Source organism: Glandiceps talaboti, chromosome 20, assembly GCF_964340395.1.
Source record: "Glandiceps talaboti chromosome 20, keGlaTala1.1, whole genome shotgun sequence".
Taxonomy (NCBI): Eukaryota; Metazoa; Hemichordata; class Enteropneusta; family Spengelidae; genus Glandiceps; species Glandiceps talaboti.
In genome coordinates, this window is record NC_135568.1 from 1,166,048 (window position 1) to 1,185,000 (window position 18,953).

An 18,953-nucleotide genomic window follows, 5' to 3' on the forward strand; every position below is an offset into this window, starting at 1 on the left:
ACTGTCCACTGTCAAGTTCCTCCACTTCATTGTGATAATCCAGGTGTTGAACACTTCATCGATTAAAATACGCATTTGATTGGTTCATCTGATTGTGATAATCCAGGTGTTGAACACTTCATTGATTAAAATACGCATTTGATTGGTTCATCTGACTGTGATAATCCAGGTGTTCAACACTTCATCGATTGAAATACGCATTTGATTGGTTCATCTGATTGTGACAATTCAGGTGTTACACATTGTGTCAATTCTGACATAGATGTTTAGTTCACACACTATACACTGTTCATGATGACCATTGCTTTTGTCCTTATTTTCAGCCTCCACATTCTTTCCTTACATAGTTTGTTAAACATGAAATCCTGAACTCGTCCATTATATCCAGTCTCTAGCGTCATTCCTTACACAGTTTGATCTTAAACATGGAATCCCTTGTGAAAGAATGCAAGTACCGTCACAACACAAATAACAACAGAAAGCCTCTTAAAAAGTTCCTTCAAGTCTTTTGGCACAAAGAAACCCTGCAGTTGAACAGTTAGGGCTGATATTTCATGAGCTGTACACAGGAAGATAAACGATGTCACAATTAAGTTTACTTCTGGATAGTTAGGAACTAACACCAAAGTTCCCTTTGTGTCGGCTGCCAACCATATATGGTATTGACCAATAAATGTCTGGAAAAAAAACAAGGAAAAATATGAAGATTCTGTAAATATTCTAATAAGTACACATACAAAGTTGTACCAAGACTGGAATTACAGTAGATTGAAAGACTTGTATCTTTTTATTTATTTATTTATTTATTAATCTTTCATATACAGACACCATTTCAGTGCATTAGCACTGTTCTCCCAATGGAACATGTTGCAAGATTATGTACACAGAAAACAAACAAACAAACAAACAAAAGGGACAAACCAGGACAAAAAGTTACAGACGCAGAGTGCACTTTAAAAGATGTCCACCCACATTATTACCAGACTACATTCTTAAGATGTCTTTTAAATATCGATGAGTTCGGAGCTGATCTTATGGATAGGGGTAGATTAGAATTGCAGTAGATTGTAAAACTTGTATCTTACAGATTAGAATTACAGTACAGACATAGTTTAATACATAGATGTGGTTTTAATTAAGATTTTCATGTCAATATTTCTGAATAACTACAAACAAATGATATTATCTGAAAAGTATGATAATAATTTCAATTTTATTTTATTGTTATATGGTTAGTTTTTCACACTGACTCAGAAAGGGTGTGCTTTATGGATGAAAACGTGAGTTCTAATTGATTCTATTCATTGATAATAAATCACAGGTTTTTGGATATTTCGATAATACAGGACATGTGCTTGACTACGTACCCTTTACATCATCAGGGGTGAACAAATCCACTGGTCCTGGGTCTGGGACTAGCAATTTTTTTGGGTAGACCACACAAATTTTACCTTGTCTGGTCCGTTGGACCAGTACCTTACTGTTAATAACTATGCTAAAAAGTCGTCTGAATATACAGATTCATAGGTTAAGATTTAATGTTGCACATTAGCGGGACCTGGGACCACTAATTCTTTCAGCAGGACCACTGGATTTTTTAAGGCACTGGTCCGGGGACCACCAGTTCACAAAATTTGTTCACCCCTGATCATTCTGTAGTTTCTTAAAATGTGTGAAAGTAAAATACCTGGGGTAGAATGTTTGACTATACAATAAATATGATGTCTTACCTCCAATGAAATTTTACCAAACCATGCAAAGAATGTACTATATCTTGCTCTTAGTCTGCCTGGGACATTTCGTAACAAAATGAAGCCAGCCACCTGTGTCAATACAATATAAATCTTGAGGTAAGATTCTTAATATAATTTTAATGCATAATGGAATCAAAAGGTATTTTTTTAAAGAAATAATGTAAGCTGAAGATTGAAATGTTCAGTTAGTATATATTTATGAGGTCAGCCGGTCTACTTTCAAGTTGAGATCTAAAACATTCATTCTTTAAACTTCTCAATATTGTTTCTTTAGATTTACTGAAAGTGCATATTCAGTTGTACTTGTAAATAATGGGTGACAGTGTATCACTGACATGGGGAGCTCAAATATCGGAACTTTTGTTCTCCCCCCCCCCCCCCTAAAAAAAAACCAAACTAACAACCCCAAAACACTTTAACAGCCTGTTTCCAAAATGATTTTTTGTTAATAGATGAGTTTTTGTCATTGGATGGTTTCTTGCACCTACATTCTAGCAATGCGGGAATAGATTGTTTTGTACAATGTACCAAGTTTGGTTACACCACACTTAGCTATGTTAGTGCCCTGGGCACTTCCATTATAACCTTTCATCAAAGTGGAGTGGGCCGTTACCTTGCAATGGTTGAAACCTAGGTTTATTGTAGTACTTCCAGTTAGTAGCTAGTGTATGTTCTAAACATTAAATGTTACTGATTGCCCAACTTTGAAATTTATACTATGTGTCATTTTAATAGTCAAACTTTGAGCACTGGTGTAGAGTAGTCTATCTGCTAGACTTGCAGTCTCTTCTGCCTACTTTAGAGTGACCGAAGGTTTCACTGATCCAAAGGTACTGTTGAGGACATAAGCCAAGATGGCTTACATACCCAGCCATAGGTTCTATCATCACTTTTCAGCCCTATCTGGCAAGCATATGAAGTAGAGATCCAATGTCTTACTTACAAGACCTGGGTGAATATTATAGCATACTTACCGGTAATACACTGATGTAGGAGTGGGTCTGATTGCAGGCTGGTTTATTGGGGCATAAACATGCAAACACTGTATATGACTGTAAACGAAACAAAACAAACTTATATATTTATATATTTGTATGGAAACATTGTAACAAAGACATAAAATTTACATATTTGTTACATTATAAATAGGTAGAAGTCTGAAATTTCAAATCAACTGCAGAAATTTATTATCAAGCTAAACAGATGCATGCAACACAATGTCAACGACATAATACCGTAGTGGCATTGCCGCAACCCACTGTTTTTGCTTGGGTTGGGGAACCGCGGTAACAAAATGGGGGGATATGGTAAAACTGGCATAGTTTCCAATAGATTCATGATACTATAATTCTGGTGAGAAACTCCAGTAAACTGACAAAAGAACTCAGGTAGATTTTACCTGCTTATTGCCCTTAGCAAAAATATTACTACCATCATTGCAATTCAAATCCATATGATACTCCACTCGAAGCCATTGACTATTCAGATTTCTATCAATGTGATTTTGACAGCCCTCAACTCAAATTGAGTTATTTATGACTCAATCATTATCAAGTTCTGTTGTCACCTTTGAAGGCTAGCTAGTATATATGTAACAGCAATAACAGATAATGGGGGGGGGGGGGTTATTCTCCTTGCTGTGAAGTATTTGATGCTTTCAATGAAGAGTCTGAGCAATCTCAAGTTATACTTACTGTGACCATACAAATTCCCAGGAACATCAAAGCATATGCACCACAACCACTCCATAAATTGTCAGTGCTATTACTGTCTTCTAGTTTCTTGTATTTCTTGAGTGTGATATAAACGAATGCAAACAACATCCCAAACGGAACAATCTATATAAATATGATGAAAACATACAACCTGATTTATAGCCTGTAAGATCTGTATTGTTTCCACTTATTTACATATCTACAAATATTACCATTTAATATGCATAACATACTCTGTTTGTCAACCCTAATTTGCATACCTACAAATATTACCACTTAATATGCATAATATAGTCTGTTTGTCAATCCTAATTTGCATACTTACAAGTGTTACTACTTAATGTGCATAATCTAGTCTATGTGTCTACCATAATTTGCATACTTACAAATGTTACTATTTAATATGCATAATTTGTCAAACATAATTTGCATACTTACAAATCTATCAAGCTGCCATCGAAACCACCATTCATAAAGTCTACCATCAGCTGTTACAAATATTTCTTTAAGCGGCCACCAGTTAAAAATTTTGTAAAAAAATACCTGAAAAAGTAGGACAAATTACTATTGAAATAATATGTAAATTAGATTCAGAAACACAGTGTCTGTACTGCATTGGTGCCCACACAGTGGTGACCATTTAGTAGTTTTTACAGCAAATCTAGTTGAGCTTTCAAAGAAAGTGAACATGTGGTAACTATTTGAGTTTGTTAATTTGGAAATATTGACTCTTATCAATGGTTTTAGAAGTAAAGACCTCAAAGCATGTACAGTAAGTATTCATCACTTTGATACTGAAGAAGAACATAAACGATCTCATGTCACTTCACAAGTATTACAACTACCTTGTCCACACACATTTAACATTCATCACTTCGTCATGTTTAATGTACCTTGTCACAACAAAAAGAGAGTTGTTTGTCAAATTAAGAAATGTTTTCTTGACAGTCACCACATAGTACATGTATGAAATAGGGGAATTGAAATCTTGGTGTGTTATCAGAAATTGCCATATGTCAGTGGTGCATCAAATTAGCCTAGAGGACTAACTGGTCACCACATTGTAATATGGGTAGAGGAACACCAAGTTTTGGTGTGTCATAAGAAATTGTCATGTGTCAGTGGTACATCAAATTGGCCTAGAGGACTAACTGGTCACCACATTGTAATATGGGTAGAGAGGAACACCAAGTTTTGGTGTGTCATAAGAAATTGTCATGTGTCAGTGGTACATCAAATTGGCCTAGAGGACTAACTGGTCACCACATTGTAATATGGGTAGAGGAACACCAACTTTTGGTGTGTCATAAGTAATTGCCGTGTAAGTGGTTGTCATATTGACTGTAGAGGGCTCACTGCTGGTAACCATATAGTAAGGGATAGGAGAACATCATATTTTGGTGTCTAACAAGAATTTATACATCAGCAGTGTATCAGATTGGCTTTTGAAGAGGGTACATTGCTCATGTTCAATCATTTCTTTTTTCACGATGGCAAATTCTATCGCCATATTTTAGGTTGAATACTGTAAGACAGATGTAAACAGAAGTATAGTACTTACCTCTGAGATTGCTACGGTAACTATAATACCAACCATACCAATAAATTTACATACCATCCACACATAATCAGATGAATTCTCTGTAACATGGAAAATAACATATTATCAAAAGTTATCAAAAGTAGCCATCTTTAGAATCATTTCAACTAATTTAACTGGCTGTAGTAATTCAAGAGTTATGTACATTATATGTACAAAGTGTAGACAGAGACCAGATTAATTGTGTTCTTCATACTAGGCTTGAACTAGACTGAGGCTTTGAAATATGTGCTTGCTAATACCAATAAAGTAGCCCAAATGGAGACAATTATGCAGAAATTCTGGCGAATTTCCTGTGCTGTCATTACGTAACGTTCTGATGATATCATATACCCACTGAAAGCGGTGTGAGAATATTTGATACATCTGGGTAAAATGATAGTTTGTAAGAAGATGTAAAGAGGACTGAATTCTCTCAGAAATAATATTTATGTATAAACTAAACTAAACTAAAATATTATTATATAAAAAGTAGCATAACAAAGTTAATATTTGCTGGAATGGTTCAAGTAAACATACAATCCTTACACTGTGTATAGCTAACTATATTTTATTTTCATTTTTGTGCCTCATATACTCAAGTAATAAAATAATATCAAATCTTACCTGTGACTGATTTAGCTGAAGCTCTGGGCCATAATGACATGGTTATGTAGACCAGCACAAACCAGAAAGACACTAGTGGTACAAAGTAATAAAACTGATATGGTCTGTTCATCACCAGACATAAGATAAATACTAACCAATTTAGACGAAACTGTACCTGTAATTACAACAAACAGATAAATACCGTCAATTTAGATGAAACTGTACCTATAATTACAACAAGCAGATAAATACCGTCAATTTAGATGAAACTGTACCTATAATTACAACAAACACTTCTATTTTATTATTCCTCTACAAACTTTTTCAAACTGTTACACATTCAAACTTTTCTACTAGACAGCTGAGAGTATAAAGGTGGTGAGTTAGACCAACCCATCATACTGGTTTAATCTATCAACATTAATACTTTTAGTTTGGAAGATCACTAAGAAAGTTTCAAGGTAGCAAACATCTTAATTCCTGGCAATTCAACAGGTACATGGAGAGTGGAATCAGGCCACCATACCCTGTTATAACCAGGGAATTACAACCTGGTGTAACTTCAATGGGCAAACAAAGACTAACAGGTCAATTCTGTATGGAACAAGGGGTTGTCAACCCTTTACCCACAATACAATGTGATGTTTTGACTCCCTAGCATTGCAATGATATCCCAGGTAGCTAGACTTTAAAGGCTGCCATATTCTGACTATAACAATACCTATTGTAGGAAATACATGTTGTTTGAAATGGAATGTAAGTACACCCATTTCAAAACTATCTTGAAAGACAATCAAATGATATTTTTCCACTCACCTGACAAAATCTAATAATTCCATAATCTGCCTTGCTCCAAAAAAAGGAGAAATGTCCATATCCAGTTTGAAATAAATACATAGCAACTAAAATACGGATATGCATGTAAATAGGTAATACCTGGTGAGAAAAATACAACAAGTCTGACATGGTTTTAAGAATTATCACATATGTACCAGTGATTACTTGCACTGGTGTGCATACATCCTAGTGGTACTTGCACTGCAGTGCAATACTGAAAATATTATTACATATGTACCAGTGATTACTCGCACTGGTGTGCATACATACTAGTGGTATTTTCACTAGTGCAATACTGAAAATATTATTGCATAATTATGTACCAGTGATTACTTGCATTTGTGTCAAACATGGGGGATTAAGATAATTTGTGGGAAATCAAAACACATGTATACTAGTGCTATTTGCAGTGCATTGCGATACTGAAATATTGGTACATATGTACCAGAGATTACTTGCACCGGTGTGCATGCATACTAGTGGTACTTGCACTGCAGTGCAATACTGAAATATTATTACACACCTGTATGCAAATGACATGCAAATGAGGACGCAATTGTTCCCTGCACACAAAATCGTGCAATTGCACAGTCTGACTTTTATGACTTTTGACATCCTTTGAAACGTAATGTTTTTAATACAAAATTTATCCAGGAACAGGATGAAGGATTCTAGATTAAAAGATTTGGACTTTAAAAGTGGTTTTCTGATAGAACTATGGAAAGAGTTGGTCTGAGACAAAATAATGATGCTATCTAATTACTAAATAAGACAGTAGTAATCCAAGACCATGGGATGCAAACATGGGGGTTTAAGATTAACTTTGTAAACTCAAAACTTATCAAGTTTTACAAGAAGTGGTGACTACTTACCCCACTAGCACCTGAATAATGATATATTAAAATAACTAACTGCATCCATCCCTTCCACTCCTCCGTTTGGTCTCTGTTTAAAACAACTGTCTATAAAACAAAATTGTGAATGAAAATTTGTTAATTTAGAGGATGCAACTCAAGGAAATACAGGTATTTGCATAAAACTTTGGGTTCTGGAGCATCATTTCATGATTTCACATAACATAATTTTTGCTCAGTTACCATGAAACACCAAATTGAAATTCTGTTTTAGCTCTATTGTGCTTTCAGTGGAACATCATTGCTTAAAAGGTCTTATCAACAAATAGATATAAGCTGAATATACATGAATATTCATTAGATATAAGCTGAATATACATGAATATTCATTAGATATAAGCTGAATATACATGAATATTCATTAGATATAAGCTGAATATACATGAATATTCATTAGATATAAGCTGAATATATATGAATATTCATTAGATATAAGCTGAATATACATGAATATTCATTAGATATAAGCTGAATATATATGAATATTCATTAGATATAAGCTGAATATATATGAATATTCATTAGATATAAGCTGAATATACATGAATATTCATTAGATATAAGCTGAATATACATGAATATTCATTAGATATAAGCTGAATATATATGAATATTCATTAGATATAAGCTGAATATATATGAATATTCATTAGATATAAGCTGAATATATATGAATATTCATTAGATATAAGCTGAATATACATGAATATTCATTAGATATAAGCTGAATATACATGAATATTCATTAGATATAAGCTGAATATATATGAATATTCATTAGATATAAGCTGAATATATATGAATATTCATTAGATATAAGCTGAATATACATGAATATTCATTAGATATAAGCTGAATATACATGAATATTCATTAGATATAAGCTGAATATATATGAATATTCATTAGATATAAGCTGAATATACATGAATATTCATTAGATATAAGCTGAATATATATGAATATTCATTAGATATAAGCTGAATATATATGAATATTCATTAGATATAAGCTGAATATACATGAATATTCATTAGATATAAGCTGAATATACATGAATATTCATTAGATATAAGCTGAATATATATGAATATTCATTAGATATAAGCTGAATATATATGAATATTCATTAGATATAAGCTGAATATATATGAATATTCATTAGATATAAGCTGAATATACATGAATATTCATTAGATATAAGCTGAATATACATGAATATTCATTAGATATAAGCTGAATATATATGAATATTCATTAGATATAAGCTGAATATATATGAATATTCATTAGATATAAGCTGAATATACATGAATATTCATTAGATATAAGCTGAATATACATGAATATTCATTAGATATAAGCTGAATATATATGAATATTGATTAGATATAAGCTGAATATATATGAATATTCATTAGATATAAGCTGAATATATATGAATATTCATTAGATATAAGCTGAATATACATGAATATTCATTAGATATAAGCTGAATATACATGAATATTCATTAGATATAAGCTGAATATATATGAATATTGATGACTCCTAAGTGCTTACTTCCTTAAAATAAATAGTGTGGTCATGACTGGAAAACCTGGTATTATAAAAGAATGTTTTTTAGGAATGTTACATATTTGGAGTATTTGATCTACTGCAAGTTTAGAGTTCAAATATTAATACCTGTAAACCATAGTAAGGTAGTCAACTTACTATGGTTTCCAGTACAGGCGTTAATATGGTAAACATTTGACTCTTAGTTTTAATTGTTGTAACGTTTGTGCTTGTAATTTGAATCTACCCAGGTGCACCTGTACCCATTACCCGGCTGAGTACCCCCCCCCCCCCCAGGGTGTAGGCAGATGTTCAACAACTCTGATAATGTAAAATTTTCAAAATAATTTTTACATGAGATTAAAATATGAAGAATCTGATCAATCACTTACCTGAGATGTCTTGGCATTGAAAAATAATCCCAGTAAAGTTACATAACATAATGGAAGGAAAAACCTCAAATGTGTATAAAGTTTTTGTTCTCTAGGAATAAAACCACTCCTACAAACAAAACATCAAGAGCTTACATCACTGATCAAAGAGCAACTTTTATATCACCATGGCAACACAGACTTCCATCAGAATTTCATTGGAAACATACACTGTAGGAAATGAATGTACAGTACTCGTAAGGAGATGTAGTGTAGAGGTGATGGATTCTGTGTGAGATCTGTCTGTCTGTGTGTGTCCATTCATCATACAATACTTAATATCTCAAAGCCCACTGGGCTGATTATAATGAAAGTTGAGATACAAATTTGTTACAGTTACTGCAAGAACTGATTAGAGATTTGGTAAAGTCTATGCACTAACATAATTACTGGGTCTATAGGGGGGGTGAAACAATACATGACCTTCTAAGGGCAAAATTACTGGGCCCAGAAAGTCACACATATGCAACATTCTAAGGATAAAGATTTTAAAACTATCTTCCTGTAGAATAACAAAAAACAAATTTGAGTAGCACTAACCTGTCACAAATATAAAAATAAATCATGATAAGACCAAATTTACCAAGTGCCCACAGTAAGTCAGCATAATCTGTACATGTAATCTCTTTCTCTTTCTCTTTTTCTTTTTTCATAACAGCAGCATTCTCCACGTCAGGTACTGGACCATTCAGAATTTGATCTCCATTCGATGTAGCTGTTATAACAGTACTTTCTGACTGACTTGGTGCTGTATGATTTGATGATTGAGGCACCAGAGCTTTGTACTTTTTCTGTATTTTTAGAATTATACCCAAAAGAAGACTGAAAAGTAAAATGGAATTGGTTAGCCAACAGCTGACTGCGAAAAATAATGTCATCTAATTCTGATGATAAGGTCTATGGGTAGCGGCTCATATTTGTACCAAGTTTGATTAAATCCTCTTTCTCCTAATTACATGTAGTAGTTACTAGTAATTGTGTACAAACAAATAGTACAGTCTGCCAATGACAGTGATATTTACAAGTTGTAAGTATTTCGATTGGGTGCAGTCTGCCAATGACAGTGATATTTACACATTGTAAGTATTTCGATTGGGTGCAGTCTGCCAATGACAGTGATATTTACACATTGTAAGTATTTCGATTGGGTGCAGTCTGCCAATGGCAGTGATATTTACACATTGTAAGTATTTCGATTGGGTGCAGTCTGCCAATGGCAGTGATATTTACAATTTGTAAGTATTTCGATTGGGTGCAGTCTGCCAATGGCAGTGATATTTACACATTGTAAGTATTTCGATCGGGTGCAGTCTGCCAATGGCAGTGATATTTACACATTGTAAGTATTTCGATTGGGTGCAGTCTGCCAATGGCAGTGATATTTACACATTGTAAGTATTTCGATTGGGTGCAGTCTGCCAATGGCAGTGATATTTACACATTGTAAGTATTTCGATTGGGTGCAGTCTGCCAATGGCAGTGATATTTACACATTGTAAGTATTTCGATTGGGTGCAGTCTGCTAGTGGCAGTGATATTTACAATTTGTAAGTATTTTGATTGGGTGCAGTCTGCCAGTGGCAGTGATATTTACAATTTGTACCAGGTGTCTTTGTACACTATAAATTCAACTCATTATAAGTATCATTCATTGTATTGTCTACAAATGACAGTGTTTAAGACTCACCAAGAAATGAAGACACCAAACGTAACGAGTTGTACAAGAGTTAATTGTTCAATTTCTTGACAACAATACAATCCACCATCAAATGGTTTGTAGTGTTTATTACAATACCAGTTTAGAATTAGTTGTACATCCTACAAATAGAGAGAGATGATATACAGATATTAGATAGCTTTAGATTATCAATAGAATTAGTTGTACATCCTACAAACAGAGAGATGACAAACGGATATTAGATAGGTTTAGATTATCAATAGAATTAGTTGTACATCCTACAAATAGAGAGATGCAACTGCCTTGAAGGAAAGTCATTGAATTTTATCATATATCTTAACTAATCAAAGCATTATGACTACAATTTCTATCTCTCCATCAACTGCCTTGAAGGAAAGTCATTGAAAGTCATGTATCTTAGAGCGCCCTCAAACGGTTACCACCTGTCATTAGCCAGCAGCAAATTGACCAATCACAGAGTTCCTTCTAAAATACCCATGTTATCTACTTTCAAAACATGGCTGTGTCTGTGTCAATTGAAATATATATATCATAAATATTGGGAATTTACATGAAATGTATATATCATAAATATTGGGAATTTACATGAAATGTATATATCATAAATATGGGAATTTACATGAAATGTATATATCATAAATATTGGTAATTTACATGAAATGTATATATCATAAATATTGGGAATTTACATGAAATGTATATGTCATAAATATGGGAATTTCCATGAAATGTATATGTCATAAATATGGGAATTTCCATGAAATGTATATGTCATAAATATGGGAATTTCCATGAAATGTATATATCATAAATATGGGAATTTACATGAAATGTATATATCATAAATATGGGAATTTACATGAAATGTATATATCATATATATGGGAATTTACATGAAATGTATATATCATAAATATGGGAATTTACATGAAATGTATATATCATAAATATTGGTAATTTCCATGAAATGTATATATCATAAATATTGGGAATTTCCATGAAATGTATATATCATAAATATTGGAATTTACATGAAATGTATATATCATAAATATGGGAATTTACATGAAATGTATATATCATAAATATGGGAATTTCCATGAAATGTATATATCATAAATATTGGAAATTTACATGAAATGTATATATCATAAATATGGGAATTTACATGAAATGTATATATCATAAATATTGGAATTTCCAAGAAATGCATATATCATAAATATTGGAATTTCCATGAAATGTATATATCATAAATATGGGAATTTACATGAAATGTATATATCATAAATATTGGGAATTTACATGAAATGTATATATCATAAATATGGGAATTTACATGAAATGTATATATCATAAATATGGGAATTTCCATGAAATGTATATATCATAAATATGGGAATTTCCATGAAATGTATATATCATAAATATTGGAAATTTCCATGAAATATATATATCATAAATATGGGAATTTCCATGAAATGTATATGTCATAAATATGGGAATTTACATGAAATGTATATATCATAAATATTGGAATTTACATGAAATGTATATGTCATAAATATGGGAATTTCCATGAAATGTATATATTATAAATATGGGAATTTACATGAAATGTATATATCATATATATGGGAATTTACATGAAATGTATATATTATAAATATTGGAATTTACATGAAATGTATATATCATAAATATGGGAATTTACATGAAATGTATATGTCATAAATATGGGAATTTACATGAAATGTATATGTCATAAATATGGGAATTTACATGAAATGTATATATCATAAATATGGGAATTTACATGAAATGTATATATCATAAATATGGGAATTTACATGAAATGTATATGTCATAAATATGGGAATTTCCATGAAATGTATATATTATAAATATTGGAATTTACATGAAATGTATATATCATATATATGGGAATTTACATGAAATGTATATATTATAAATATGGGAATTTACATGAAATGTATATGTCATAAATATTGGGAATTTCCATGAAATGTATATATCATAAATATTGGGAATTTACATGAAATGTATATATCATAAATATTGGTAATTTACATGAAATGTATATATCATATATATGGGAATTTACATGAAATGTATATATTATAAATATGGGAATTTACATGAAATGTATATATCATAAATATGGGAATTTCCATGAAATGTATATATTATAAATATGGGAATTTACATGAAATGTATATATCATAAATATGGGAATTTCCATGAAATGTATATATTATAAATATGGGAATTTCCATGAAATGTATATATTATAAATATGGGAATTTCCATGAAATGTATATATCATAAATATGGGAATTTCCATGAAATGTATATATTATAAATATGGGAATTTACATGAAATGTATATATCATAAATATGGGAATTTACATGAAATGTATATATCATAAATATTGGGAATTTACATGAAATGTATATATTATAAATATGGGAATTTACATGAAATGTATATATCATAAATATGGGAATTTACATGAAATGTATATGTCATAAATATGGGAATTTACATGAAATGTATATATCATAAATATTGGGAATTTACATGAAATGTATATATCATAAATATGGGAATTTACATGAAATGTATATATCATAAATATGGGAATTTACATGAAATGTATATATCATAAATATGGGAATTTACATGAAATGTATATATCATAAATATGGGAATTTACATGAAATGTATATATCATAAATATGGGAATTTACATGAAATGTATATATATTAAATATGGGAATTTACATGAAATGTATATATCATAAATATGGGAATTTACATGAAATGTATATATATTAAATATGGGAATTTACATGAAATGTATATATCATAAATATTGGTAATTTCCATGATATGTATATTTATTTAACATTCCACAAATTGACAAATTGAGTCATAATTTTATGGCAAAAGAAATCTTTAAAAGAATGTCTTACAATTTCTAAGAGTTGTTCTTTTAGATGTATCCCATCAAGTGTACTTTCATCAATCTCAGCTACTTTTGCTGCTGACTTCCATATCCTTACTGTCGTTAAACTCCTGGTTTTAACAAAGAAGAAGTAAAATATCATAAAAAGAATTAAAAGATCTCAAGGGTCAATTAAAAAAAATAATATCGCAACGATGAAATCTTGGAAGCAGACTAGAAGTACTAACATATCCCTTGCTTAAAAACTAGCAGACTAGAAGTACTAACATATCCCCTGCTTAAAAACTGTCAAAGTTAATTGGAATATGTTCAACCTTTCTTTAATGTGTTAATGTATACATGTATTGTTATTTAGTCATTCTGTTGGCTAAGAATGATACTGAGCTTGAGTCAAATTTAGGATCCTGACTGCAATCTTCATAACCAATGTGTCAAATTAGTTAATCTCAAGTTCAAACAATCTTTACTACCAATCCTTTCTCTTCATAATTGACCAATCATATGAAGGTCAATACCAAATTCGCGCCAATATGTATGGAATGTAGTAAAACCTATATAAACCCTTATTTCTGAGTGATCTGTAGGAGTTTTGTTAGATGTCAATAAAGAACGAGTAGCTGTTCTTATAGTACTTGGTTGTGTGTGGACATCATTCCTTTCCAGAACCTGTTTCTAAACAATCGACTTATTCCACACAGTTGGGCAAACTATCTCCATTTCTGTACAAGATTATCATCCTATATGGTTTCTCAATACCTATAGAAATAACATCAATTCATAGGTTGTACAAAGCAAAGATCTAACACCAGACGAAGTTGTACAAAGCAAAGATCTAACACCAGACAAGGTTGTACAAAGCAAAGATCTAACACCAGACAAGGTTGCACAAAGCAAAGATCTAACACCAGACAAGGTTGCACAAAGCAAAGATCTAACACCAGACAAGGTTGCACAAAGCAAAGATCTAACACCAGACAAGGTTGTACAAAGCAAAGATCTAACACCAGACGAAGTTGTACCAAGCAAAGATCTTTACTTGTTGTATTCAGAGCTGTACAATTCACATCTAACTAAGGTTGTACAAAGCCAAGATCTTTGTTGTATTCACAATAGTAAAACTAGAGTCGTATTGTCATGTAGTCACAAAGACTAACAAAAGGAAGTTATGCCAGTCTAATAATGTAGGAGTATTTTCAGTACAGCATTATAGAACTAACCAACCAAGGTCATAAACTTAGGTCAGGTCAAAGGTCATCCTGAGGTCAGGTAGGTCAAAGGTTACTTTGTTAAACCTATTACATGTATATCAAAAGTATTTCCTGTGCAACATCATTATGCTAATTAACCAATGTCAAGGGTAACATTTCTGTCAAGTCAAAGGTCACGGAGTGGTCAGGTCAAAGTTCATTTTGCAGGTCAGGTCAAAGGTTATTCAGTCATCACTTACAGTATTTTCTGTGCAGCATTATTGTAAAGGTTAATTTGTTCATTTGTGATCATCTTTCTGACTTCATGCAATCTGTTGTGTTCTACTGGAGCTACAAATTATGATGACAAAAATAAAAATATGAAAAGGGGGAGATTAGAAATATGAAATGTATATATGAATAAAATATGTAAGTATGATTATATATTATGATTTGGAAACTACTAGACTGACAAAGTTAAGATTTGGGGTTTATCATTTTGTGTTTGATATCTTTTTTAGAATGATTCAGAACAAATTAATGATCATATTTTTTTGTTTTAACATGTTCAGATTAGCTTGTATTTAGTTTATCATTTTAATTTTTTTGTCATGAATAGTAATAATTCATCTTTTAATATTTTAAAGCATTAATAATTCTTAATATCTATAATTATATTGAACATTTAATGACACTGCATCTATTTCTGCCTGGTACAATTTACGGTTAATAAACATATGTACGTTTACATTTTCCAAGACTTTTTAAGAGTTTAATTTTTCCATTACTTTCTAGAAGTTGTTTAAACTTTTTAAATTGATTTTACAGGACTTTGTAATTATGTTATTAACTTCCAAAAAAGATTTGTTTTTCTTGAGCTGAAGTAAAACATGGATGCTGGTAGTTGGGTAAACCTTCTTACCTTGTAACAGCCAAAACACATCAGTCTCTTCACCTACTCTGTTCATTGCATTTGATGATAGTGTCAAATTTGCTATTAATGAATAAAAAAACAAGAAGAATACGTCAGATCAGTTAGTTCTAATCAGTAAAATTGCAAAATTTGTAATACAGTATTAAAATAATACAAAGACCAGTGTTGCACCCAGCTTTTTCAAAATGGACATGGTGTCCCATGACTTCTATTTTTCTGGGTCATCAGACAGGTTTGTCAGACATCATGGATCGCACACATTCTTATCACATCAACTATAGACAACAATCTCAGGGTGAAATTTATTCACATCTAACATTACTTTGTACAGATAGGTATCACATTGAATTCACTATTTGAATACAAGGAGAGACAATATTGTGGTAAGTGTAAGTAACATAACTAAGTCTTGTGGTTTCAAACTAATTATACAAAAGTCTCCTGTTCTATAAAATTTAGTACATATAGCTTTTCATACTGATTAGTCACAGAAATGTGCAATATTTAAAGTAGAACAACTTTCAGAGTGGGCCATCTATGACACGTCACTTCTAAAAAAAATGGGTCAGGCAGAGAAAATATGTGGCAATTGACATAAAGTCTGTGTGCAACACTGCTAACACCATTATCAGATAGCTTTCAATAGTTAACCACTTCACACTTTGTTCAAACTGGACAATCTAGCATTCATAACTACAACATCATACAGACTGTGATAGCATTTTAATGCATTTTCATGTGTTTACACGATAGATTGAAAACCATTTTCGAGTATTTACATGGAAAAACCACAGAACAATTTGAAAATACTGCTGTTGTATCTATGCAAACATAATGAAACAATTAAGTGTGTGTAAACATGTCATTGATGAGGTCATTTCTTTAATAGGATAAATTTGTGCATTTTTGAATTGTTGTGGCTTCGGTTGTTTCGAATCTTTCTGTTTTTGTCCTTTTATATCAACTGGTTTTAAAAAAAATAAAAATGGATTATTTTCCAATATTTTCAAATTGTTGCATTTTCATGTTTGTTTTAGTCATCTCCATGTAGACAGTAGGTGGGTGCAAATGCAACAATGTACTAGATGTTTTCATTTGAAAATAGTAATATGCAGACAGGGCCTCAAAGTACATGAATACAGATGACGTACCAGCACTCATTTGAGACTGGGGAGAACCCTGAAATACTGGTACTATAATAAACTTACTTTTATATTCTTCAAAGGCAGCTTGTGTAGCGTTATGGTATTTAATGGCCCATGTAGCAGAACCATGAATTATTATATTTGGTAAATCGGACCTCTATAAATAAATACAAATGTTACATTTTGGGTAAAAAATATTTTATCTGCCATACAACTTTCAACTAACTAATACATTTCTTTTTATATGCAAATAAATCCAATAAATATCATTAATCTATGGATAATCTAAGTCAGAAAAGTGTTTTTAATGACACCAAAGACAAGAACATCCTTGTCTGTGATGACACTCATAATTAGTTCGACCAAAAATATTGATCAGCTTGAAGGATCAAATGATTTACAAATGTTATAACACAAGCAGTTCAAAGTTTGTTGTTTTTAGTATTGAGCTTTTGATCGATAAAGACAGATCAAAAGCTCAATGCTTAAAAACTTTGAACTGCTTGTGTGTTATAATGTTTATAAATCATAGTATGTATTCATTGTTTATGCTCTGATTACTACCAAACCAGAGTGACTATGGACATTCATGTGTGTGTGTGTGTGTGTGTGTGTGTGTGTGTGTGTGTGTGTGTGTGTGTGTGTGTGTGTGTGTGTTGGGGGGGGGGGCCACAATGGTTTTTGTACTACCAAACTAAAGTGACTCTAGAGTTTCAATTAGACAGCACAATGGTTTTTTTTAAGTCTCACTCAAGTTGTTTTGCTATGAATTAAATAAAACAAAATTCAGATACCGATAGTGTGCAAGCATATAAAATGATATTATATCTCACTGTGATCACAAATCAACATCACTGTCAGCAAGGACAATTCAAACACAAACACTGTTTTTTTGTGTTGACAGTCAGATAAAATGTAACATATCATGTACATTTACAATAAAAGTGTATATATTTTGTTTACGGTAATTCATAGAAAATACCTTTTCTGAGATATTTTAAAACATCTCATTGAAATTCTAGTCTTCCTGGTTTAGTAGTAAATTTATTTGAAAAAAATACAGGACCTCATGTAAATATAAATTGTTCAATTTATGACAGAGTAGCATTTATATAAAGAATATTGAAACAAAAAATTCCATCAACTTCAAATTTGCACAATATGACTTTTTAAATTCAGCTGGGATATAAATATGACATGTTAACAGTCAACTTCCCTTGTCATTATTCACATCTTGTTTAATCATATATGTTTCTCTACTGGTTGAATAAGGCACTGAATAAACACTGAACTTATCATGCACCTAATCTATGGGAAGCCAACACACATACAACACCAAATATGATATGGAATTATTGACCTAGGAATGGTCACTGTGAATAGGGATTCTTCCACACTATTCTCCAATATCTCAAGGCATACCATATATGTAGTAGTAGTAGTCTACGCAAGGATTTTATGTAAACCATTGTAATATCACTGCTACATCAGTATTTATCATTTAATTTACCTTAGATAACTCCTCATAAAATGCTGTAACGGAATGATTTACTTCTGGCATCCACACAAAATCCTGGAAAATTCAAGCGTTAAATTTGAAT

The 18,953-nt window shown here is 31.4% G+C and overlaps 1 protein-coding gene across 1 annotated transcript in view; it reads right to left on the bottom strand.

Moving 5' to 3' along the window:
- Positions 1 to 203: 203 nt before the first annotated feature.
- The window catches only part of LOC144450941 (N-acetylneuraminate (7)9-O-acetyltransferase-like), a 32,460-nt gene continuing 13,710 nt past the window's right edge, over positions 204 to 18,953 (bottom strand). The window contains exons 4-20 of the mRNA XM_078141701.1: positions 18,863 to 18,925; positions 17,416 to 17,509; positions 16,196 to 16,267; positions 15,534 to 15,624; positions 14,094 to 14,196; positions 11,084 to 11,214; positions 9,937 to 10,218; positions 9,358 to 9,466; positions 7,367 to 7,456; positions 6,474 to 6,593; positions 5,676 to 5,832; positions 5,004 to 5,110; positions 3,908 to 4,012; positions 3,449 to 3,592; positions 2,729 to 2,806; positions 1,731 to 1,823; positions 204 to 677 (exon numbers count right to left, since the gene is read on the bottom strand). Coding sequence (XP_077997827.1) covers positions 420 to 677; positions 1,731 to 1,823; positions 2,729 to 2,806; positions 3,449 to 3,592; positions 3,908 to 4,012; positions 5,004 to 5,110; positions 5,676 to 5,832; positions 6,474 to 6,593; positions 7,367 to 7,456; positions 9,358 to 9,466; positions 9,937 to 10,218; positions 11,084 to 11,214; positions 14,094 to 14,196; positions 15,534 to 15,624; positions 16,196 to 16,267; positions 17,416 to 17,509; positions 18,863 to 18,925 — 2,097 coding nt within the window. The 3' untranslated portion in view covers positions 204 to 419. The remainder of the gene's footprint in view (positions 678 to 1,730; positions 1,824 to 2,728; positions 2,807 to 3,448; positions 3,593 to 3,907; positions 4,013 to 5,003; positions 5,111 to 5,675; positions 5,833 to 6,473; positions 6,594 to 7,366; positions 7,457 to 9,357; positions 9,467 to 9,936; positions 10,219 to 11,083; positions 11,215 to 14,093; positions 14,197 to 15,533; positions 15,625 to 16,195; positions 16,268 to 17,415; positions 17,510 to 18,862; positions 18,926 to 18,953) is intronic.